Source organism: Eutrigla gurnardus (genome assembly GCF_963514095.1).
Source record: "Eutrigla gurnardus genome assembly, chromosome: 17".
Lineage (NCBI taxonomy): Eukaryota > Metazoa > Chordata > Actinopteri > Perciformes > Triglidae > Eutrigla > Eutrigla gurnardus.
In genome coordinates, this window is record NC_139928.1 from 20,329,360 (window position 1) to 20,351,542 (window position 22,183).

Consider the following 22,183-nt stretch of genomic DNA (forward strand, 5'->3'; position numbering starts at 1 on the left):
CCTGTGTGGTGCGATCGCATTGGTGGGTTTTGACCTTTACGCGTTAGGGCCCCACGAAGAAGAAGAAGAAGAAGCAGAAGAAACGAAGAAGAAGAAACGAGGGAGAAGAAGCCGGAAAAGGCACAGCCAGTCTACGTATTATATATTAGAAATTATCTGGAAAAGGTAAAAGAGGAGGAAAAGGAAGCGTGGTAAAACAACTTGACCAAGCTAAATAAATGAATCATCTTGAACCTGACGATGCCATATTCCTGGTTGATGCTTTCCTGGCACGGGAGAAACTAATGACAAAGTGATGATTTACGATCGGATGTTTGTCCGCTGTGTTTTATTTCGAAATCTACCGGATCCTCTGTGCATTTAACTTCCTGTGTGGTGCGATCTCATTGGTGGGTTTTGACCTTTACGCGTCAGGGCCCCATCGAGGAGAAGAGGAAACCCTTTCAGCTTGCTTGTTGGAATCATTGTTAACTGTTTGAAATATTTCACTTTGAAAGAATATGTAATTATTATGTTATTTGTAATATTACTCCTCGACCACGATATTTCAATAAATAGCCAGGCATTTCAGAATGTACCACTGATGACTTTTGTTATGACATACACAGTGCTGCCACCACATGTCTGGTCTTAGTAATAACTTATTTCTGGTTTATGATCAAGTTCTTGTCTGCTTGGAGGTTAGTTAATTTTATTCAATTTCTTGGAAGTATGCAATATCTATCTATCTACCTGTGTGTGAACGAAAGATAAGAGACAAAGTGGGAGTCTTTCAGGCTTTTGAAATTTTTAATATATTGTGTACACAACATACACATACATACAACATACAATTGGAAACGTAAACATTTTCTTACAGTTTGGCAGCTTATAAAACAAATCAATGACATTGAACATGTCTTAATTCAAATTTTCTTAATTGCCGTTGGCGCTCTCCTTTGTCACCCACTGTGGCGGCCAAGTTTTCCCACTGTAATAAAAAAAAGATTGTTATTCATTTAGGTCTTTACATCAGCCATGAATGAAATTCAAAACATGACAAGATTAAGTGCAATGAGGAACAGCAAGCCACCCCCTTCATTCAGTAGATTTATAAACTTACAGTAACCTGATAACAGTAAATTACATGCCCATGGTAATATTTTGGTTAAGGTTTGTATATGCATTACCTACTGTGTAGCCATTTATTTGAAATTACTAGGTATCCATTGTAAAAGACCTGTTCAATAATAATATTGAACATTTTGTCATGAAAGACCTCCCAAGTCTTTGGACTTTTGTAAATGCCTTTCACCATTGTGTGTTACTTTAGCATCCCAATGTCAACATAAAGGACATCTTTGCTCAGAATAAATGAGAGATTGATTAAAATGAACTGATTCGTTATGTCTAACATTTATCTTTCCATTATGGCAGTCAGGTTTATCTGCCTTAAGCACCACATAACTGATAAAATACACAAATACTGTAAAACATGAACTGGCCTGATGTGATAGCACATTTTGATAAATTAAACTCAGTCTCAGTTAGCTGCTTGGCATAGTGGAACTCCGCTCCCTTGTGCTGCTTAGCATGTATGATAACTGTAATCTTTAGGCAGCATGCTACACATCATTTTTCAGTTTCAACTCTAAACAATTCATCTGTTCAGTTAATCTCATGGTACCCACAGGCACCCAATTATAATTAATTTAGATTTGAGCAAGAGTTTTGCACAAAATAAATTAAAGGTAAGCCACATCCCAAATACAGCCCTGTTGAGTTACAGTAAGTGGCTGAAGCACTTTATAGTCTCTGGGACCACTCGAAGTGCCTTTACAATGTTCATCACATTCACCCTTTGACACACGTTCTCATACAGCACTGTTCGCAGACAGGCTTCCGAGACTAACCATTCGCACGCATTCACACACCCAATGACACATTAGGGGACAAGTGTGGGTTCAGTGCCTTGCCCAAACACACTAAGCCACAGCCGCCAAGGCTATTACTTGAAGTTTTAAAGTACTAAGAATTAGGCTATTCCAATCAAAACTATAAATAAATTGTACATACCAGAGTGAACAGGGCTCCCACTCCACCAGCTCCACTTGGATCCCCTGAAAAAAACATCAAAATTGGGGGGTTAAGGGGTTTCAAGTCGGGGTGCTTGCAAATCCACTGAGTATATTTAGGACTTTTAATCATAGTAAAGCTAACCTTCAGCGTTTTGCATCGGATCACCCTCTTCACTGGGTAGTAAGGCTGAGCTTCCCCTTTTAGGATCCCATGGTTACATTCTGAAAGAGCAAAAAAAAAAAAGTATTAAAACGATTTTAACAGACTTATATGACCGACAGATGATTTAATATGACAGACAGACAATTTTGACAGACTAATATGACAGACAGATATGTATCCTTCCTTCCTTCCTCTTCAGCCGCTTAGACAGATATGTATGACTTATGTATATCTGGCAAAGGCAAAATAATCACTGTATTTGAAGTTTGATTTGAAAAGGTGACATGCAAATCTAGGAAAGCTTTATAACCTTTGGGTGTTTTTTCCCCCCTCAGTTTCCTCCTTGTAGAGGGCGCGTCTGCTGAGGCTGAAGAATTGTTCTGCCTGTTTTTTTTCTTTGCAGACATATCTGTTGAGATTAAGGAAATGTATCAGTTAAGAGCGGTTATGAATGAATAAAATACCTCTATCCCAATAACAAATATAAAATGTCACATTACAATTAAAAAATTATAGATTGTAATCTTTTGCTCATTCACTCATTGAAATACTTGGAAATTGTTTAACCATATGTTGTATGGTCACTTTTTTTGCTTTACCAAGGATTATAGACTACAAGATGTACAAACAGGTGACCAATTGAAGGAAAAGCCTGAAAGATGAGGGGAAAAACAATGAATGTAGTTCCTCCCACACAGATTACCTACATCCTATAATTTCACTACTGATGGGAGTAGTGTCTCCCAGACTGATAATGCTTCAGTTCACAGGGCACAGGGTCTCATTGAATGAGTATGTATGAAGATTCTGTCAATTGGATTCAATGGGTTTTACAAACCCGAATTCCAATGAAGCTGGGACAATTGTAAAACAAAAATAAAAACATAATACAACAATTTTCAAATCATTATCAACCTATATTAAATTTAACACACTACAAAGACAAGACATTTAATCTTCATGCTCCATCTTGACAGGGTCAAGATGGGAATGTTTGGAACATTCAACAGGTGAACAGGTTCATTGGAAACACCTGAGTGTCATGATCATGGGCATAAAAAAAATTCATTCACAAGCAAGTCATCCTTGGTTGTGAATGACCGAGCCTTCTGGGAATGCTATGTGCTAGTGGGAATCACTGCTGTAACAGATATTACCACATGGGCTCAGGAACACCTTGGAAAACGTTTGTCAGTTAACACAGTTTGTCGCTACTACAAGTGCTACAAGTACTGTCCACATTTAAAATAGTTTTTGGAAATCATGGACGTTGTGTGCCTCGGGGCAAAGACGAAAAGGACCTCTCAGATCTTGTAATAGGTGAGGAAAGGATGTTGTAGCACACGGTCAGTTTAAGCAATTTATTAAGGTGCAGTTGCTGACGTTTCACCGTGGAGTCTTCTTCAGAGTAAGAAGAGTAAGCTTGCTCTGAAGAAGACTTGTCCACCATGTGCTCCAGCATCGTCCACCGTGTGCTCCAGCATCCTTTCCTCACCTATTACTCATCTGTCTCCTGCCCTGAGACGCACCAGTCTGCAATCCAGTCTGTCAGGTGAAGCGCGGAGGTTGTCCTTCTTTATTAAATATCTTGTCTTTGTTGTATATTCATTGAATATAGGAATAGGGGTTTGTATGATCACCAGGGGCCTAATTTATAAATGTATAAACACATATAAACAAACTGAGAAATAAGAAACTGATTGTGATGACATAAATTCACTCTCCCCACACAATATGAAAACTTGCTGAGTCATCATTTATTAACACAAACCAGTGTAGGACGTGAATTGTTACGGCCATGTATTTTGACGTGTTAGCACATACTGAGTTTGTCCAAATACACAGTAGACTCAAGTGAATTCTATACAGCTAAAAAGGAGGCCCCAAACACCTACAGCAGACTTTGGATGTGCAACTGTGCTCTCCATCATCATCAGTTCCTACATAGATTGAAGCTGTTCTGGTGGCACGTGGCCTATACCCCCTCACTAATTCACTTGCCGAAAGTTTGTTTTTGATTAAGCATCTGTCAATCCGCCTGTCAGAATTTTGAAACATTATATTTCCCTTTAGTAATAATTAAAAGGCAAGTAATCCAGACATACATATTACAGTAGTTACTGGTATAACACCTCAGAAGTCACCTCACTCTAATCAGTCATTTGTATTTGTCTTTTCTAAATTTAAATAAATTTCTTCATTTTGAGTATTATTTCAGGAGTTTAAGAAGGAGAGGCAGATTAAATGTTTAATATGGTTATCATGTATACCATGATTAAATAAGATATGAAAAAGAAACATGACTAGTAACTGAATCATGATTTGTATGCTATTTGAAAATATCAGCAGAACTTACCACCTTTCTGCTGAGGTAGTTCTGTGGGAGGACTGGTGGTGGTCTGGATGGTGGGCTGGATGAGAGGAGGACTGGTGGTGGTCTGGATGGTGGACTGGATGAGAGGAGGACTGGAGGTGGAATGGATGAGAGGAGGACTGGTGGTGGCCTGGATGGGAGGAGGACTGGTGGTGGGCTGGATGAGAGGAGGACTGGTGGTGGGCTGGATGAGAGGAGGACTGGTGGTGGGCTGGATGAGAGGAGGACTGGTGGTGGTCTGGATGGTGGACTGGATGAGAGGAGGACTGGAGGTGGAATGGATGAGAGGAGGACTGGTGGTGGCCTGGATGAGAGGAGGACTGGTGGTGGCCTGGATGAGAGGAGGACTGGTGGTGGCCTGGATGAGAGGAGGACTGGTGGTGGGCTGGATGAGAGGAGGACTGGTGGTGGGCTGCTGGTTAGTACAACCTCAATGGTACAAAAAGAGGAAATTATTAAACTCATGTTATAGGAAAAAATGTCCCCTCTTTCTAGCAGTGAGTGTGCTCCATTAGGAAATGTATTCTTCTGTCCATAAATGCTGACCTATGGACTCTATGCTCTCTGTAAAACTGAGGCAAGGTCAGGCTGATTTTGTACTGTGATGCAAAATGTAGGATCTCATTACATCATGTGAAGTGGAGATATGTGTTTATAGTTTCTTGAAGATGAGTTGAGCAATGCCTCTTGCTGTTGACTCCTTTGCTATGTATGGCAGACAATCAGTGAGCTATCTGGCTCACTGATTAGTAAAAGGAACTAGCTCTGTGAACAACGGTTATTTTCATAATCTGTTGACTATTTTTTTCAGTGAATCGATTAATTGTTAGGTCCATAAAGCATCGGAAAATGTTTAAAAAGGCTGACCAGTTTTTGCCCGTAAACATGAGCATATCACCCCCATCCTTCAATCACTGCACTGGCTCCCTGTTTCATTCCGGATCAACTACAAAATTCTGCTGCTCACTCACAAATGCATCTATGGACACGCACCTATCTACCTTCAAGAACTCATCTCCTTACAATTCTCCGCCCGTACCCTCAGATCCACAAACACCCTGCTCCTCCCAGTCCCCAGCACCAGGCTTTCCACCATGGGAGACCGAGCTTTCTGCTCAGCTGCACCACGCCTATGGAACAGCCTCCCAATCCAGCTGAGGGCTACCCAGAGCCTGGACTCTTTTAAAACAGGCCTGAAAACCTTTCTATTCAGAAAGGCCTATGACTGCTAACACTAATATATATGACACTAATTTAGTTTTTATTGTGTGTGCATTTTTACTTTGCTTTTAACTTTGTAGCACTTTGAGATCTTTAACATTTATTATTATCATTATTATTATTATTCTTGATTAATCATATGAAATATCAATTAATTGACGTAGCTCTAAAAGAAACACCTATTAGATAAAGTGAAGACCAAATTTGATGAAGCAACAGGTGAATAGCTATTTTTGGCCCACTGCGGTTTGCCCTGTGACAGCTGTACCAAGAAAATTCACAACTGTAATTGTTGTCTCTGTGCCACATTTCTTTGTATGTTGACTGTCAAGTAAGATTTTAAATAATCACACACACTTACCAAAAATGAAGACCTCATAGAGGGCCTTCATTCTGTCAAGGCATTTCTCACTCTGGTCTGACAGCTGCCATTTGGGGTGGAGGACTTGTGCAGACCAGGTGTTTGATTTCTTCTTTTGCTTTGCAAAAAAGACAATTGCCTTGCATCCTAACGTGTTTAACTTTTCGACCTGAAAATAAAGAAATATATTATATAATGTATACAAAATCTAAACAATTATAAATGTCTGAAACATTGTGGCTGGAATTATGTAAATAATAACTACAGAAGTTAAACACATACCAAGACAGACGCCTCATCCATTACATGAGAGGTGGTTTGGTTTTTTTTTTGGTTTTTCAACCACATCTCCTTCCTTGCCTCAAATTTCATCAGTTTTTTTGCCAGTCTTTGTTTTTTCGGTTGCACTGACTGGCAGTATTTGCACGTCTTAGTGGCAACACCAATTGCTGCTTTGCAGCTGACACATGTTGTTGTGGTTGACCCTCTTGGCATCTTGAAACTAATGGATAAAACAATCAACAGTTAAATAATGCAGTTCCTTTGTCATTTTGGTTATTAAATGTTATCACAATTTGGCCTACTTCAGCATTATCAGTCATGTCAGACATTAACACTTCATGTAGCACTGTTTCAATGGTGTTCACAGCATCACATCCAATTAACTGCTTTGCAGCAAATACTGATTCTATGCAACAATAACCCATATCACATAGTCTCCTATACACTAGCTCCTAGTTGATTTCTGTTTTCATCTAGGTATCTCGTTATTTGTTTTTGTATGATTTTACCACTTGTCTTACTGTAGCTCCTATCTCGTTTTGATTCGGCTGCAGTGACATGTGAATTTGGAATCAGTTTTCAACTTATCATTTTGACCTGGTTAGCACATTGCGGCCAACTACAGCTAACGTTTAATTCGGTGGCAAATAGGGCCTATAGCTAATGCTGGATAAACCCCGATATCATTGGACACATCCCTATAAAATCATGGTAAATAATTAATGAATATTGGCTTAGACAGCGCTAATTATCGTTCTTATTCAGGTTCCGTCAGCATATGTTGATATCAGTAGTAGGCTACGTGTTCATTACCTACCTTTAGGATGCACGATATGAATTGTCGTGACTCGTGGCGGAGAGCGGAACACCTCCCTCACTCACTTGTCAATCTGCTGACCACTGTGCTTCTGTGATAGGGCAACCCACATGTCAATCAGCGACCTCCCGCGGCTACGTTGCCCACACGTAAAAACGTGATGCCACTTTCGTGACACTGTTACGTTTAGTAAATAGGAGCGCGAAAAAAAAAAAAAAAAAAAAAAAAAAGTAAATAGGAGCGCGCTCCACTGTTGCGAGGAACCTTGGAGTCATTTTTTACCTGTACCTTTCCTTCAGCTCCCACATAAAGCATGTGACTAGGACTGCCTTCTTTCACCTGCGCAGTATAGCTATAGCTAGTATAAAGATTAGGAATATCCTCTCTCAGAGTGATGCTGAGCACATCTCTCCCACTTTACCTTCTCTTCAGTGGCTTCCTATAGGATTTAGAATAGACTTAAAAATCATTCTGCTGACAGCACGAAAAAAGGCGCGTCGAACCGCGTGCGCGCCGCATCGGCGTCGCTTCGGATTTTGCGCCCACAAGGCGCGCGGCTACATAGAAAACAATGGAAACGCATGTGCAAAAGACGCTGAAAGAAATACGCGTTCTTAACTGTCTTCTTAGGAGAACTAAGATCCCCCCAAAGAAGCTTCTTAATAAGCTCTTAACGGGACCTGTCCACCACTGCGGTACTGAAACTACGCGTTCTTAACTGTCTTCTTAGGAGAACTAAGATCCCCCCAAAGAAGCTTCTTAATAAGCTCTTAACGGGACCTGTCCACCACTGCGGTACTGAAACTACGCGTTCTTAACTTTCTTCTTAGGAGAACTAAGATCCCCCCAAAGAAGCTTCTTAATAAGCTCTTAACGGGACCTGTCCACCACTGCGGTACTGAAACTACGCGTTCTTAACTGTCTTCTTAGGAGAACTAAGATCCCCCCTAAGAAGCTTCTTAATAAGCTCTTAACGGGACCTGTCCACCACTGCGGTACTGAAACTAAGTCAATCGATGCCGGGCAAATCGATTTATATATCACCCGCCACTTTATAAGCGCATAATATCACACACAGTGACAAGTGCAGCACGAGAGATGAATGCACCGAAAACGGGATTTCCACTTGTCAAACATGGGGTCAACCTGGGTCCCGGTGTCCGTGGCCTGATTAAAACTTCTCCACTGTTGTTGCCGCGTTGGTCACGGGCAGTGACGGACTGGCCATAGATGGTACAATGGACGCGTAATGATGCAGCCTAGACGGCTGTGTGAAGATGCGACCTTGTGGATGTGCCCGCAAAAAAAATAAAAAAATAGCTGATTTACGGCAGTAAACAGTAGGCCTAACCCAAAGACCACTCTCTGTTTTTAGGCACATTATAATCTGTGATTGTGAAATGTTTGGACGAGCACACTGCAGTCATTTTGCAGGTTTACTAAACAAACAGTCTACCTTGTTGTCAATCTACCTTTGTCTCCTTTGATGTATTGGGAGATTGTTTGTGTAGAAATGATTTGAATAACTGTTAGGTCATTATTTACACAAACACACACACACACACACACACACACACACACACACACACACACACACACACTCATAATGCTCTCTGAACCCTAGCCTGTTACATGCAACATCACTGGAAAGGTCTTGACCTGGAGAGTAACATATATCAATTTGAAGGTTCTATATTATTCTGGCTTTGAGATATTGACCTTTGAACCTTAAACTCAGGGAATATTTTGAAGGCTTATATTATGGGACAAAAAGGGTTATAGATAAGACCAACTGTTGTAGAAAGGTGTTGACATGGGCTATAACATAATGTGAGCATAGTCACCAAGTGGTGGGGGGTTGAATAAGCCAATATTTAAAGTCTGATGCCAAAAACGTGTTTGCCTGGCACCCCATTGTAGTTGTGCCGGGGTAGTGAAAACATATATCTACCCAATATATCAAATACCACACACTGTCTAATAAGTAATTATACTGCATGTATATGATCTATGCTAAGAAAAGACAACAATGTTTGTTTAATGAATATATCTGAACTAAAACAGGAGACCAGTGCGCCAACTGCTCTGCTGTCCTCATCTCAATAGTAACGGCCAATGTCCGCTATCAAAAATGTAAATAAAAAAAAATAAGACACATTTAATTTTCATAACTGAAGGCGTGATTATTAAACCCGACATATTTGTATGTAGTGCTGCATAATAAAACACAAATATCTTTAAGACAAGAGATACTTTATTTTCCACTGCCCGTCGTTTTTGTTCTCCCGACAGGAACCTTGAGAGTGACGTGATTGGGACACAAAACAAAACATAGGCAAAAATGTAACAATCACACAATCTGCCTTGCTTCGTTGCCATCCTGCAAGTCTCTCCATAAGAGCATGAACAGAGAAAAAAATCTACTTAGATAACAGCATATGATAGACCTATAGACTATTGGTTAAATTTATTTGTTTCATTTGTTATTCATTCAAGACCTTAGAGTATAGGCCTAATGCTTACTACAGACTTACCTGAAAGGAACAACTCACACAATGGGACAAAACAGGAAACTAACTTAAATGAACAACAAACAATTGAGACATGACTGTAGTTGAAACAACAATTCACTTTACTGGGTGAAATCAACAAAGTCGGCTTTCTAGAGCTAAGAGATGCCCTCTTCAAAATAAAGACTATATATCTTCAGATAGAGAAGGTGTGTGTGAGTGTGTTAGTGAGTGTGAGAGAGTATTAATATACTAACATGTGGAAACACAAGCTGGAATAGCACAGTTAGAAAGAGTAACAATGCAATATGTGAACAGCAGGAGGTATGTAACGATACACAACTGCAGTGAAGCTATGTAGGGATGCAAAATAAATTTCGAAAATGTAATGATAGAAAAAAGAACAAGGTAATTTGTCATGTTTGACAGTTGTGAATCACCAGGCTAATGGGCTAACACAATGGATTTTTACAGCTTCAGAGGAATTTGCAATACATGCTTTAAACACAAAGACATCTTACAACAGCAGTAAAATAGCCTCAGGTTTCACATAGAAGTTATTACAGCACTGATGTTTGGGTTCAACACACTGTGAAGACAAGGGCTCCACGGTGGTGTAGTGGGTAGCACTGTCGCCTCACAGCGAGAGGGTCGCGGGTTAAACTCCTTCTGTGTGGAGTTTGCATGTTCTCCCCGTGTGAGCGTGGGTTCTCTCCGGGTTCTCCGGCTTCCTCCCACAGTCCAAAGACATGCAGGATGGGGATAGGTTCATTGGTGAATCTAAATGTCCCGTAGGTGTGAATGTGAGAGTGAATGGTTGTCTGTCTCTACATGTTGATAGACTGGCATCCTGTCCAGGGTGTACCCTGCCTTCACCCAATGACAGCTGGGATCGGCTCCAGCCCCCCCCCGCGACCCTGAATGCAGGATAAGCGGTAGAAAATGGATGGATGGATGGACACTGTGAAGACATCTTCACAGTCATACATATCATCTCAATACAATAACTAGTCTCCCAGCTCCTCATCAGTTGAGGAAGTATTCTCTGAGTCTTCCTCTTCAGAGAAGTCATCTAAAGACAATGTTTGCAGTCCAACAATACTTCTGTATGTTGTGCGTGCTGTGGCCAGTTGTGCTTGAACTTCACACAATCTTCTCTTCAGCACACAGAGTAGTCCCTCACGTCCGTTCTCCATTAATCCCTCTGTACTGCCTGAGAATGTGACATTAAAAAAAGAAGAAGAAATAAGCCAAGTGGTTACCAGTGAAGCAAATTGAAGAAAAAGACAAACTTTTTATTGTCCTTACATTTCCTGTTGGTGTCTTCAGTTAGCTGAGAGGTAAGCTCTTCAATCAGTCCAGCAACACTCCTCATGTACTCCATGTGCTGCTTGACTTCACGAACCACAATAACTTCTTCTTCTTTCAGTCTAGCCAGCAGCATTACCTTGTCAAAAACCGTTTTTTTCTGCACCATATCGCCATGACCTGCAATACATTACATCAAAGTGTTATCTTACAACCTCCTATAAAAATATTGGGACAGGAAATATTTGGCATGCTTGACCCTTTCCACATCATACATTTTTGTCAACTCCAAACCACCTGTTGGGATCATTCCACTGGTAAACATGTTCACTAGTAACAGGTGATAATGATGATCATGCTCTGTCTTATTTATCCACAAACAGCGAACCAACTCATAAACAACCCTGTCCTAAACTGCTTACTGCTGTGGGTGTACTACTACAATAGAGAAATAAACCCTGAAAGGACTAGGAGGAACCCCAGCGCTTTGCGAAAGGAGTTCGATCACAGCCATTTACAAATTACGGCATTCTTTTTTTTTTGGCATATTGCCCAGTGTCTTTACATTTTTTACATCAGATTTCATATGTACATTCAGATGTGCATCAAACAATTTGTATTCATTGCATTTCAGAGGAAGTACTTACATTCCCATGGCCAGGAGTAGTTGTCCACAGCCAGGAGCTCATTGGGAGGAGGGAGTTTTTCAACTTCCCCCACAGTAGCATTGTGGGCATTGATGGCAACTTCCAGGGCTTTCTTCTCAACAGCAATCTTTCTTCTCAGTTGATGCCTTCGCTTATTCCCACCTACAATGAGAAACACAAAATGATAGTGAGCACTCACATGATGACCACACAAAAGCACCATACAAAATAATTTGAACTATTTTGAAATAGAGGACAAAATTGGTAGGTCAGGACATCTCTGCACTTTGCAGAAATATTGGAAATACTGTCAAACGATTAAAAAAGTTAACTCGATTAATCCCATTACAATTCAGTGATTAATCGCTATTAATCACGATTAAAATACTAAATATTATATACACTATATGAATTGTATTTACTTCTATTCCTCCTTATAAAGTATTGAAGGGTGCAATTCATGTACCTAGTTTATCCATTAGAATTTAAGGATGCAATTTTACAGATGTGAAAAACAATAACACATCCTAGTTTATTTTTTTGCATTCAAGACGGAAATACGAGACAAACCCTGTCCAGTAGTGATTCAAACATCAACAACATTTTTTTTTAATAAATGGCTTCACTGTTTTTACTATGTATAAATCAGTAGTGAATTAATTTTTTCCAAAAATCTGCATTACTAGTGGCCTTTTCTTGTCTCACCAGACTGACGATACAGCTGAAATTTTCGCTGTTTGATGCCCATATATAGCCCCTCGATGTTCCTCTGCAGGTCATTTTGGATTGTTGCTCCTTTGGAGGACAACAAACAAATTAATTCATGCCCATCTCAGTTTACAATCAGCCTCTTTTCAGATCCCCTGTACAAGAGCAGAGCCAAATGATTATTTAAAATATGCAATAAAATAACTTTTTTCAAAGTACCTGAGGTCCACTGCTGAACATCAGACACCCACTGCTGGACTGTGTCTTGCTGTAGAGATAACTCAGCGGTGAGTTTCTCCAGGTCCTTTGTTGCCTCTGTAATCCTTTGTACAGTCTGTCCAAAAGAAATATCTGTTAACAAATGCTGAGACAATTTAAAAACAAAAATGTGATTATACTGTACATATTTGCCTAGTTAGCACCTTGATGTATCTTTTGGCCAGTGTCCGGTCAAGGTTTTCTGCCTTTCGCTTGTTCCAGCCACTTGCCTGGATTGTTAGCATATCTGTGCGAACTAGAAACACAATGTATGTGCAGTAATTTAGGTTCACAGTGAGGAACAAAGGTCAGATACTACATTGATCATTCTCTAATATTGCCATATAAATCTGGAAAGAATCATACACTTAGTTAACGTGTCAAAAGCTAAATTATTATAAAGAGAATCTTGATAAGTGTAAAAGTGCTGAACAGACAATTGTTTTGAAAAGGAGCACCTATGCATGGGACTCTAAAATGCAAAGGCCAAGCATCAGTGTTCAAACCCCTTCTCAGAAGGGGGAATATGGGAAATATTTAAGTCTGGGGCTGTGTGTCTACTCAGGAGTTGGACACCTGCAATGTCTCTATTGTAGAGAGGTCTGGTTTGGTCTATTTGGAGAAGGATTAATACATGATAACGACCCCAATCACACCTAAAAGCTCTGACAGAACCACTTCAAGACCAAAGACGATAATAAGAAATAGTGCTACATTCAAAACAAACAAAATATGTCTGCTTGTGGTCTCCATTTGGACACAACTATACATGACAAATGCTTACCGGCTTTTGACATGTACTTGGAACATATGGCTGCTCGGGAGAGGAAGCTGTTAACCTGTTCAACCTCCTCTCCGATTGTTGTTCCAGCTCCTTCTTGATTGCGTCCTCCCCATTTTAACTGTAACACATTTACATGAACGTTATCATTAGTAAAACAAAAAGTGGGGGCAGAGAACAGACAATCATAATGTGTGGTACAAATGGTAAGAAATACATCTGACTGTCATTATTACCTCACACATCCATGAATGCGCTTTTGCATGCATGATGGAGAGAAATGGGCGCATGTTCAGCAAGTCCTCCAACTCTGGACAGTGGTCCACAACTCTCTGCAGATATGGCCAATATTTGCAGACCACATCAGAGCAAAAAAACTGGATGGTCTGTGAAGCTAGATGTTTCTGGAGATATAATGGGTACGCAAATATTTCTCCACGGAACATATTCAGTCCCTTCAGCAAAACCCCATGACGGCAGACAGCAACTTCAACACCTTCCTCGTCTAGTTTGCTTGCAGATTTGTTGGCAGACTCTCGTGCTGCTGTCCACTGACCTGCACCACATCTCCCTTTGTCTGGATTCTTAAACAGATGACGGCAAATACAGACATTTCCACAGTTAGTTAAATTTTACCAAATAAGCTGTAAATCATGGTATTATGGCATTGGATACAGCAATGCCACTCTATTACTTAAATAAACCAAATAATGTTAAAATTTGAAAAAACAGGCTACAAGCATTCATAAAAAATTGAAATTTGAGGTGTTACACATGAAGAAATATAAATTTAGCTTACATGTCCAGTTGTTCCATGGATGTAATCAACAAAGGAGGACACCTCAGCATCACTGGCCAAAAAGACTCCATCAAAAAACCCATCAGGTCTTGAAAGAAATATATAGATGTGGGTTACATTTACAGTATAAAAGTAATTTGTGGCTCATTAGCATTTCATTGTACATGAATGTTACACACCCTGGTTGGCTTTTGAAACGATATAATTTGCGGTTCCCATCCACTGCAACTGCCAACATTGAGGGTGTGCATGCAGGGCACTGGAAATGCTGGACCTGGGACAGCTTGTCAACCTCAAATTTGGCATAGGCCCATTCGAGGAAGGCCCTCTGCATTGTGTCCCCACATATCTTACCACTCTGAGAGCAAAAGTGAAAAAACAACACAAAACAGTAAGTAACCCTGCAGTTATTAGTACACAACTGACAATGTGCCGAAGGTCGGTTTCACACTGTGGTCATGACGCAAAAAATGGCTCTGTCTGTCAAGAAATGTGTGCTGAAACTTTGGGGATTGTAAGAACAAGTCCTAACAATGAATCAGTTATTTAAAAGGTGATCTAAACAAGATAACTTAAATCATGAATCCACTCACTCGCCCGAAGAGTTTTGATCGACACTCGAGCATGCTGACAAAAGCTTGTCGCGACATCCCTGGGGCAGTGATTTTTAGATCCTCATACGTGGTGAACAAGTCCACCATGTACAAGGTCTCAAAATTGACAGTGGCTGGCCAGTAACCACTTTCAGCCAGATCACTTATGGTCACTGGCAAGGTTTTTCCACAGGAGCAGTTTACTGACGGGAGAAAGAGGTTGTATCTTCCTGAAATTCAGAGAAAAAAAAAATCTCTCAAAAATAAATAAATGAATAAAAAACAATATGAAGAAATAAAAAAAAATAAAAAAGTTACCATTTATTCCAATTAAAATAATTGGCTTTCCCTTGGAAAAGCTTGTTTGTCCAGTAGAGCAGTCGCAGCAGGGAGCAACAATTGGTAACATGCAATCTAAAAAGCAGAATTAGTTTAGATTTAGAGTAAATGAAACCAAAAAGTCACCAACAGTGAGGGTGTTGTTTCTATCAAACAAAACCTCATCCAGCCTGTTTGTTGGAGTAAACCTGGGCTTCTATAAAAATGTAAAATAGTCTATATAACCTGAGACTTAAAAACTACCTTTTTCATGATAGGAGAATTTCCCTTCTTCATGCTGCTGAACAAAAGTGGATGGCGGCAGGTGTCTGAAAAACCCCTCCACCATGGATGCTCTGTTATGAAGGACCAGGGCCTCATGTGTGGAAAGGTCACAGGCTGTGCAGTAGAGTGATCGCGGTAAACAGTCCCTACACATCACTACTGCAGCCTTGTGTCCACAATGATGGCAAACCCCCTCCTTGGGCTTCTCAGATGACAACATATTGTTCACCATGAAGGGCCTCATCACTCTCCAATTCTCCAGAGAGGAAGTTTGCCTGTTCCTCCAGTGTGAGGGGAGAGGTTGTTCGGCACCACTTCCCAAGAGGTCTCGGACATCTTGAATGAGGGAGTCTGAAAATGAAAAGGGAAGAAGGCAATGGTAAATCTGGGCAATTACCACATAACAAATAAGGAAACAAGTATTAAGGGAAAAAAGAAAAAAAAAACCTAAATTGATGATCACAGTTTCTCCACTTGTGTCGGTAGACGGAGCAGAGGGGAGTGTTGCGCTTGCTGAAGACACTGCAGAAGTATGAATATCCATTTAGAACTTGCTCAATGAATAATGAATGCAACTACTGATGAAAAGACAAACAAAAAACCAACCAGTGGCTGAATCTCGCTTTCGTTTCTCCCCAGCTCTACATCTTTTTGGCAGAGGTTGACCATCTTTGTCCTCATCAAGCCAAACACACGGCTTTGTGGATTTTTTTGACCCTCCTTTTGTGTGTCCATGCTGATCCACCTAAATATACAATTCAGCCACAGAATAACCCACCGCCCCCCAAGGTTATTGCCAGCTACAAACATCGCATTATATAAAAACCAATAGTAAAAATTCAGTCTAATTGTTGTGGTCCTGTACTGTAATGACAGATCTAGAAAACCCTTTCTACATTAAAAAAAGAAAGTGAAACATTATGACACAATATTGAATGGAACTCCCATTGGCTATAAGCGTTCACACCAGCCGCCATAATGGCGTGTCATCGCGCCAATTACATTGATTTTCAATGTAGAGTTGCCGCTCAATTCGCGTCTATCGCGCTTTGTGTGAACGCAGAATTATTGTGAACTCAGTTCAGCACTAGCTTGCATTTAAATATAAAGACATTAAACAAGGTAGCCTTGTAATTAGCAGTATGATTTTTCCATCAATGAGATAATGTTATTTACCTTGCACCCATCCAGGAAAGCATCAACCAGGAATATGGCATCGTCAGGTTCAAGATGATTCATTTATTTAGCTTGGTCAAGTTGTTTTACCACGCTTCCTTTTCCTCCTCTTTTACCTTTTCCAGATAATTTCTAATATATAATACGTAGACTGGCTGTGCCTTTTCCGGCTTCTTCTCCCTCGTTTCTTCTTCTTCGTTTCTTCTGCTTCTTCTTCTTCTTCTTCGTGGGGCCCTAACGCGTAAAGGTCAAAACCCACCAATGCGATCGCACCACACAGGAAGTTAAATGCACAGAGGATCCGGTAGATTTCGAAATAAAACACAGCGGACAAACATCCGATCGTAAATCATCACTTTATCAGCATTAGTTCCTCCCGTGCCATGTATTGATCAGCAAATCAACCTCAGACGCAACGCATGTAGTGGGCGAGGGTTTGAACCGTCAGACGGAGCGAAATCGCAAGGGAGTCCTATGTGAAATCTGGGGCCACTGCTAATGCTAGGTGATAGCAGCGTCCATAGCCACCAAAACGTTGCAGTGTCACATTATCCTGGCGAGATCTGAAAATTCTTCACAAAAACGAGCAAGCGAGTGATTATGTACATTCACTGAGTAAATACTATGAAAATAAAATATATGTTTCTCGCTAGAAATGTAATCAAAACGCATTTTTATGCAGAAACGAACTCAAAATATTGGTTTTTCCACTAAAATGAGAGAAACGTCAGCCATGTTTTTTGTTCTCACGGCCGGAATCTTGAAGGTCACGTGACTTGGACGCAAACCAATAGGAAGAGTATAAGCAGAAAAATGTAACAGTAACACAAAAAAGGGGCCATTATTGTAGTCCTTCTACGTTTTTGCACTTTGGACCAACGTAGCCAAGGTACGTTTTTCTATGAGACTGGGTTGAGTATTATATACCATTACAAAATTATGAATCATCAACAAATCAATATGGGCCCCATCTTTTATCCAGACAATGTGTTTATATTGTTCATGATATTGAGTTTCAAACAAAAGCTCCTCCTGCTCACTGCTGATCAATACCTGAGTTCATCACAGCTGATCAATACCAGAGTTTATCTTCACAGAGAAGTCAGCAGCGTGACAGCGCCCCCCTGTGGACGTTTCATGTATCTGCCTTTGAGCTCCTGAGAAACCACGTGAGGTTTTCTCCGACTTTCCTTCTCTCAATGAACCACAAAGTAATGATCGACCACGAATGAAGTCATCATAGAGATGCCAATAATCAATATCCTTCATAACAATAAACTGTAACAGTTGACCAAGACTGAAGTCATCATGCCAATAATCAATATCCTTAAAGGTCCCATATTATGAAAAACAGGTTTTCTCTGGTCTCTACACCTATAAACTGGTCCTCACTGAGCCCGTCAACTCCCAGGGTGAGGAAAACAAGCGACTCCTTAAAAAAGTCGTAACTTAGTCATAAAAAAGTCATGGTAGGCTACAGTATGTTGAAAAAAGTAATAAAAAATCATGGTCCAGTGTGTTGAAAAAAGTAATCGTGTAGTATAGAATGTTGAAGAAGTCCTAAACAAGTAATAGTATAGAATGTAGAAGAAAGTCTCTCACATTGCTCTTGGGTGACTTTATGCCACTCCTCATGTAACCCAGTAGAAAACAGATCATATTGTTATTTCCCTTAAAAGTATATTTTTTATTTATTTCACCCTCTTTAATTTATTATTCTGTCAATAATATTATTTTTGCACACACTCAGTCCTTATTTGTTGTATTATATGCATGATAGGAAAGAGAAAGTAGTTCCACCCTCTTCTCGCGAGAGTTACAGTGCGTGAGTGAGAGTACAGAGTAGCGCGGTGCAGAGTCAGAGCAGCGGTACGAGCAGATGAGAAACACGGAAGAGAAAGTCAATAAGAAGTCACGAAAACGGCGGTTGTTAACTCACGTATCAACACAGAATAACCCGTGAGAGTGTACCTACCTGAGGCAGAGAGGTGGTCGAGGACCTGTGGGTTATTGTTTTCGGCAGAGGCTTGGTGAGTCGCTCGAGCTAACTAGCGCTAGCACATGCTAACCGGAGTAGCCACATCGTGATTCAGTCTGTGAGAGGGCAGGAAGCTTGTTTACTCATGAACGTGACCTGCCGCTACTGTTTACTGTGTGTTTTAAGAGTTAAAGCTGCATATTTTGCTCTGATAATCTGATGAAAATATGAGGTGTGCTATTTATTTTCCTATGTGTGTGTGTATTCACTCTGAGATGCACTGGTTAGGGTGTGTGTCTGTTAAATACTGCTAAACATGTCCATTTATCACAGAGGCAGAAACTCTGAAGCACTGAATTGATATTGTGATGTGTGTTAAAGGTGCATTTAGCTAATTTTCAGTTCATAATTCAATGAAAATGTGTGAAATGGTTAAAAAGGATTAAAATTAACAATATTTCATGTGGAAAACTGAGCTAAAATGATCATAATTCATGGTTAAATAGCTAAAATAATTCATGTTGATTTAAAATGATTAAGAATGTGTGGAAATACTCACCTTGAGATAAAAAAAGAACTGTACAGTTAAAAAGATACTTCATTTAATCACTATTGTGTTCCAGTAGTGTGTTGAGATTTATAGTATGTATTTAATATGGCCATAAGAGAAGTTGATGATTCTGTGTTAAGTGATAGCCCTGTCTTTATACAGGCTAGGTTTTTTGAGACCCTTGAGAAACCTTTTGATGTGGATCTGGATTCTCCTGATTGAGGGAGATGGCGAGCCAGTGAAATGTTCCTTGCCCAAAGGAGCAGAGAACCAGCACCTGAGCCCGAGGAGGACATCCAGCCCTTCTTCACCCTAACTGAGTGTGTCTGTGGTAGGACCACCACACACACACACCTGACTCTTTGAACTTTCCCCTGACTTGACTTACACACAATTGACTGAAGCGCGCTGACGAACAACAAGAACATTCAAGAACATTAAAGGAACACTCAAGGAACATTTAAAGGAACGTTAGGGTTCCTATTGGACACTTTTATTTGGTTTTATATTAAAGAGAGACTGTGAAACATTGAGCAATCAGATGTCATTGCATTGAATTTTATTTTTATTTTATTTTATTTTCATACAGTTCAATACAGTCAACTTACTTTAAATATACGCCATGGCTCCATTTATTTATTGTGTCTGTCACTTCCTCTTTAAACCCTCCTCTACGAACCTAGTCTCTGGTCCAAACTCTATAGTAACTAGTGGGTTACACCAGGGTGCGAGTTACGGGGGAGCAGGGGGAGCCATGGCTCCCCTGGTGGCCACCTGAGCTCCCCTGGAAACATGATTTGTGAAATTTGGGGGGAGCTCTAAAATATTGATATGATTGCCAAATTAATTATATTTTGGCCATGGTTTTCCCTCAAAGGTGTAAAATAAGAGAAATAAAATTGTATTTTTAGTTCGTGATTCATGAAAAAAGTGTTGCCTGCTTGCACGTCGGAGGCGCTTGAAGCGTGGGGGCGCTGCCTGCAGGCCGCAGCTTCATGGTTGGTGCCGCTGGCTGCTCTTATCGCGTGTTTGGCTCTGTGTACAGCTATAGCCTATAGCCATGCGGCGTTCACACCGAACGCGATAGACGCGAATACAATCGCGTCAGAAGCGTGTATCGCGCCGCTTGATCATTTTGGACTTTTTTAGCGTCATTCGCGCCATTCGCTTCATTCGCGCATGACGCTCATTTTTGAGGGGAGCCGGCGGGTCACGTCGGCGGACCCTCCTCCTCCGCCTCGGGGTACCCGATGCCAGAGTCCGTGAGCCTCCTCCGGGAGCCACGTCCCTCGCACCTCTCCCCAGAGTCGGGGCCACATTCGACCTCAGATCAGATGAGACAATTAACCCGCTGAATTTAAGCATATTACTAAGCGGAGGAAAATAAACTATCTAGGATTCCCTCAGTAGCGGCGAGCGAAGAGGGAAGAGCCCAGCGCCGAATCCCCGTCCGACGGGCGGGCGGACGTGGGAAATGTGGCGTACGGAAGACCGATTGCCCGGTGTCGCGCGGGGGCTTGAGTCCTTCTGTCATCTGTCTGTCGGCTTGAACTCGTCGCTGATTGGATGTCGCGGCGCGATGCCGCCTGAAAAGTTCGATATTTTCAACTTTATTCGCGCCGCGTCAGACGCGCCATTCGCGCCGCGTCAGACGCGGCATTCGCTTCATTCGCGTCAGACGCGCCATTCGCGTCATTCGCGCCATTCGCGCCGCGTCTCATCGCGCCAGACGCTCCATTCGCGCCGCCTCCGCCTGAATCGCGTGTCATCGCGCCATTTACATTGGTTTTCAATGTAGTCGCCGCTCAATTCGCGTCTATCGCGTTCGGTGTGAACGCCCCTTCTCATGTGATGTATGATGTGATGATGATCGATCGGGTGTTTCATGTAAATATTGTACATAGACCTATGGTGTGCGTGCAACGGATTTTCTCTTTATAATAGGCATATGCTGTTGCTATTAATGACAGGATCAGCATTTAAACTTTGCCCGCCTCCAAAAAAAAAAATGATCGCCCGCCCCCAGCCCCGGCTCCCCCGGACACCGTGGTATAACTCGCACACTGGGTTACACTCACATTATAATAATAAAAAACAGCTTGGCTTCATGACTTATGACCGTCCACCTTCCTCTTGATCACATCACAGCCCCGCCTTTAGGAGTCTGGAAGCGTCCTGCTGTGCTCTTCACCCCAGCTGCCAGCTTCCAGCCTCTTTGAAGGTCACTGGAGGTCATCCTGCGGCTGCTGAGTGACATTTGAATGAGTTGGCGTTCTCGCCCTCTGCCAGTCTGCCACACTTCTTTTCAAGTATTTTGTCATGGTCAACAGTTACTTTTGAGGTACTACCTAGCACTGTTTCTGTATAATAGTATCAAGAAGTTTTAAGTTGGTCCCATGTTTAGGACACACAAAAACATGGACAAAACAACCATTGTTTTTTATTCTTTTTTATTGCCATTGTGCATGAACTTTGACACTGCAGGTTACACAAGGAGTATCATGTAGTGAGTTGATGAACACTCTGACCTGCCAGTGATGTGCTCGGGTCACTCTCAGTGCTGGTTTCGTATCAGTTGATGGCTTTAGCAACAAACTACTTGCTGATCCAGCCCCCACGCTCAAAACCAAAGGAATGCAAGATGAGACGCTCGTGTCAAAGAACGGACAACTTCTGGGAGGACAACAAGTTTTTTTTTCCTTTTTTGTCTTATTATTGCACACATCTAGTTTACCAATGCCAAGTATATGTGGGACACTGGGAGAGAGATTTTAGGAACGTGTCATCGTGAGTTCGTCTTGGACGACAGAATCTCATGGAATGCATTTAATGGAATACAAATAATGCGGATTATCAGAACAGTCTCAATTTGGACGTGCAGATTGGAGATAAAGTTGTGCAAACAGTCGTCTTGTATGGCTATAGTTCACTTTTCACTTGTGCAAACCGTGCGGCAAATCTCCTGATGCCGCGGACAAACTCGATACTTTCCTGGTC

General features: G+C 41.2%; 1 protein-coding gene and 1 long non-coding RNA gene across 4 annotated transcripts in view; one reads left to right on the forward strand and one right to left on the reverse strand.

The window, feature by feature from the left end:
- The window catches only part of LOC311028142, a 35,732-nt gene that overhangs the window by 4,396 nt on the left and 9,153 nt on the right, over nucleotides 1-22,183 (forward strand). The window lies entirely within an intron of this gene.
- LOC311028131 (uncharacterized protein) lies at nucleotides 9,512-17,560 on the reverse strand. Of its 3 annotated transcripts, XM_084032434.1 has the most exons (16): nucleotides 16,659-17,560; nucleotides 16,089-16,227; nucleotides 15,930-16,004; nucleotides 15,462-15,833; nucleotides 15,198-15,293; nucleotides 14,880-15,109; nucleotides 14,466-14,644; nucleotides 14,287-14,374; nucleotides 13,724-14,071; nucleotides 13,491-13,608; nucleotides 12,871-12,962; nucleotides 12,668-12,782; nucleotides 12,446-12,535; nucleotides 11,741-11,902; nucleotides 11,094-11,273; nucleotides 9,512-10,998 (listed from the first exon to the last, which is right to left on the reverse strand). In XM_084032434.1, the coding sequence occupies exons 1-16, from the start codon at nucleotides 16,719-16,721 to the stop codon at nucleotides 10,793-10,795; spliced, it is 2,553 nt and encodes an 850-aa protein (XP_083888560.1). In that variant the 5' UTR covers nucleotides 16,722-17,560; the 3' UTR covers nucleotides 9,512-10,792. The 3 variants fall into 3 exon arrangements, with proteins under 3 accessions (XP_083888560.1, XP_083888559.1, XP_083888561.1); XM_084032433.1 differs by having other exon boundaries at nucleotides 15,462-16,004; XM_084032435.1 differs by having other exon boundaries at nucleotides 16,089-17,560.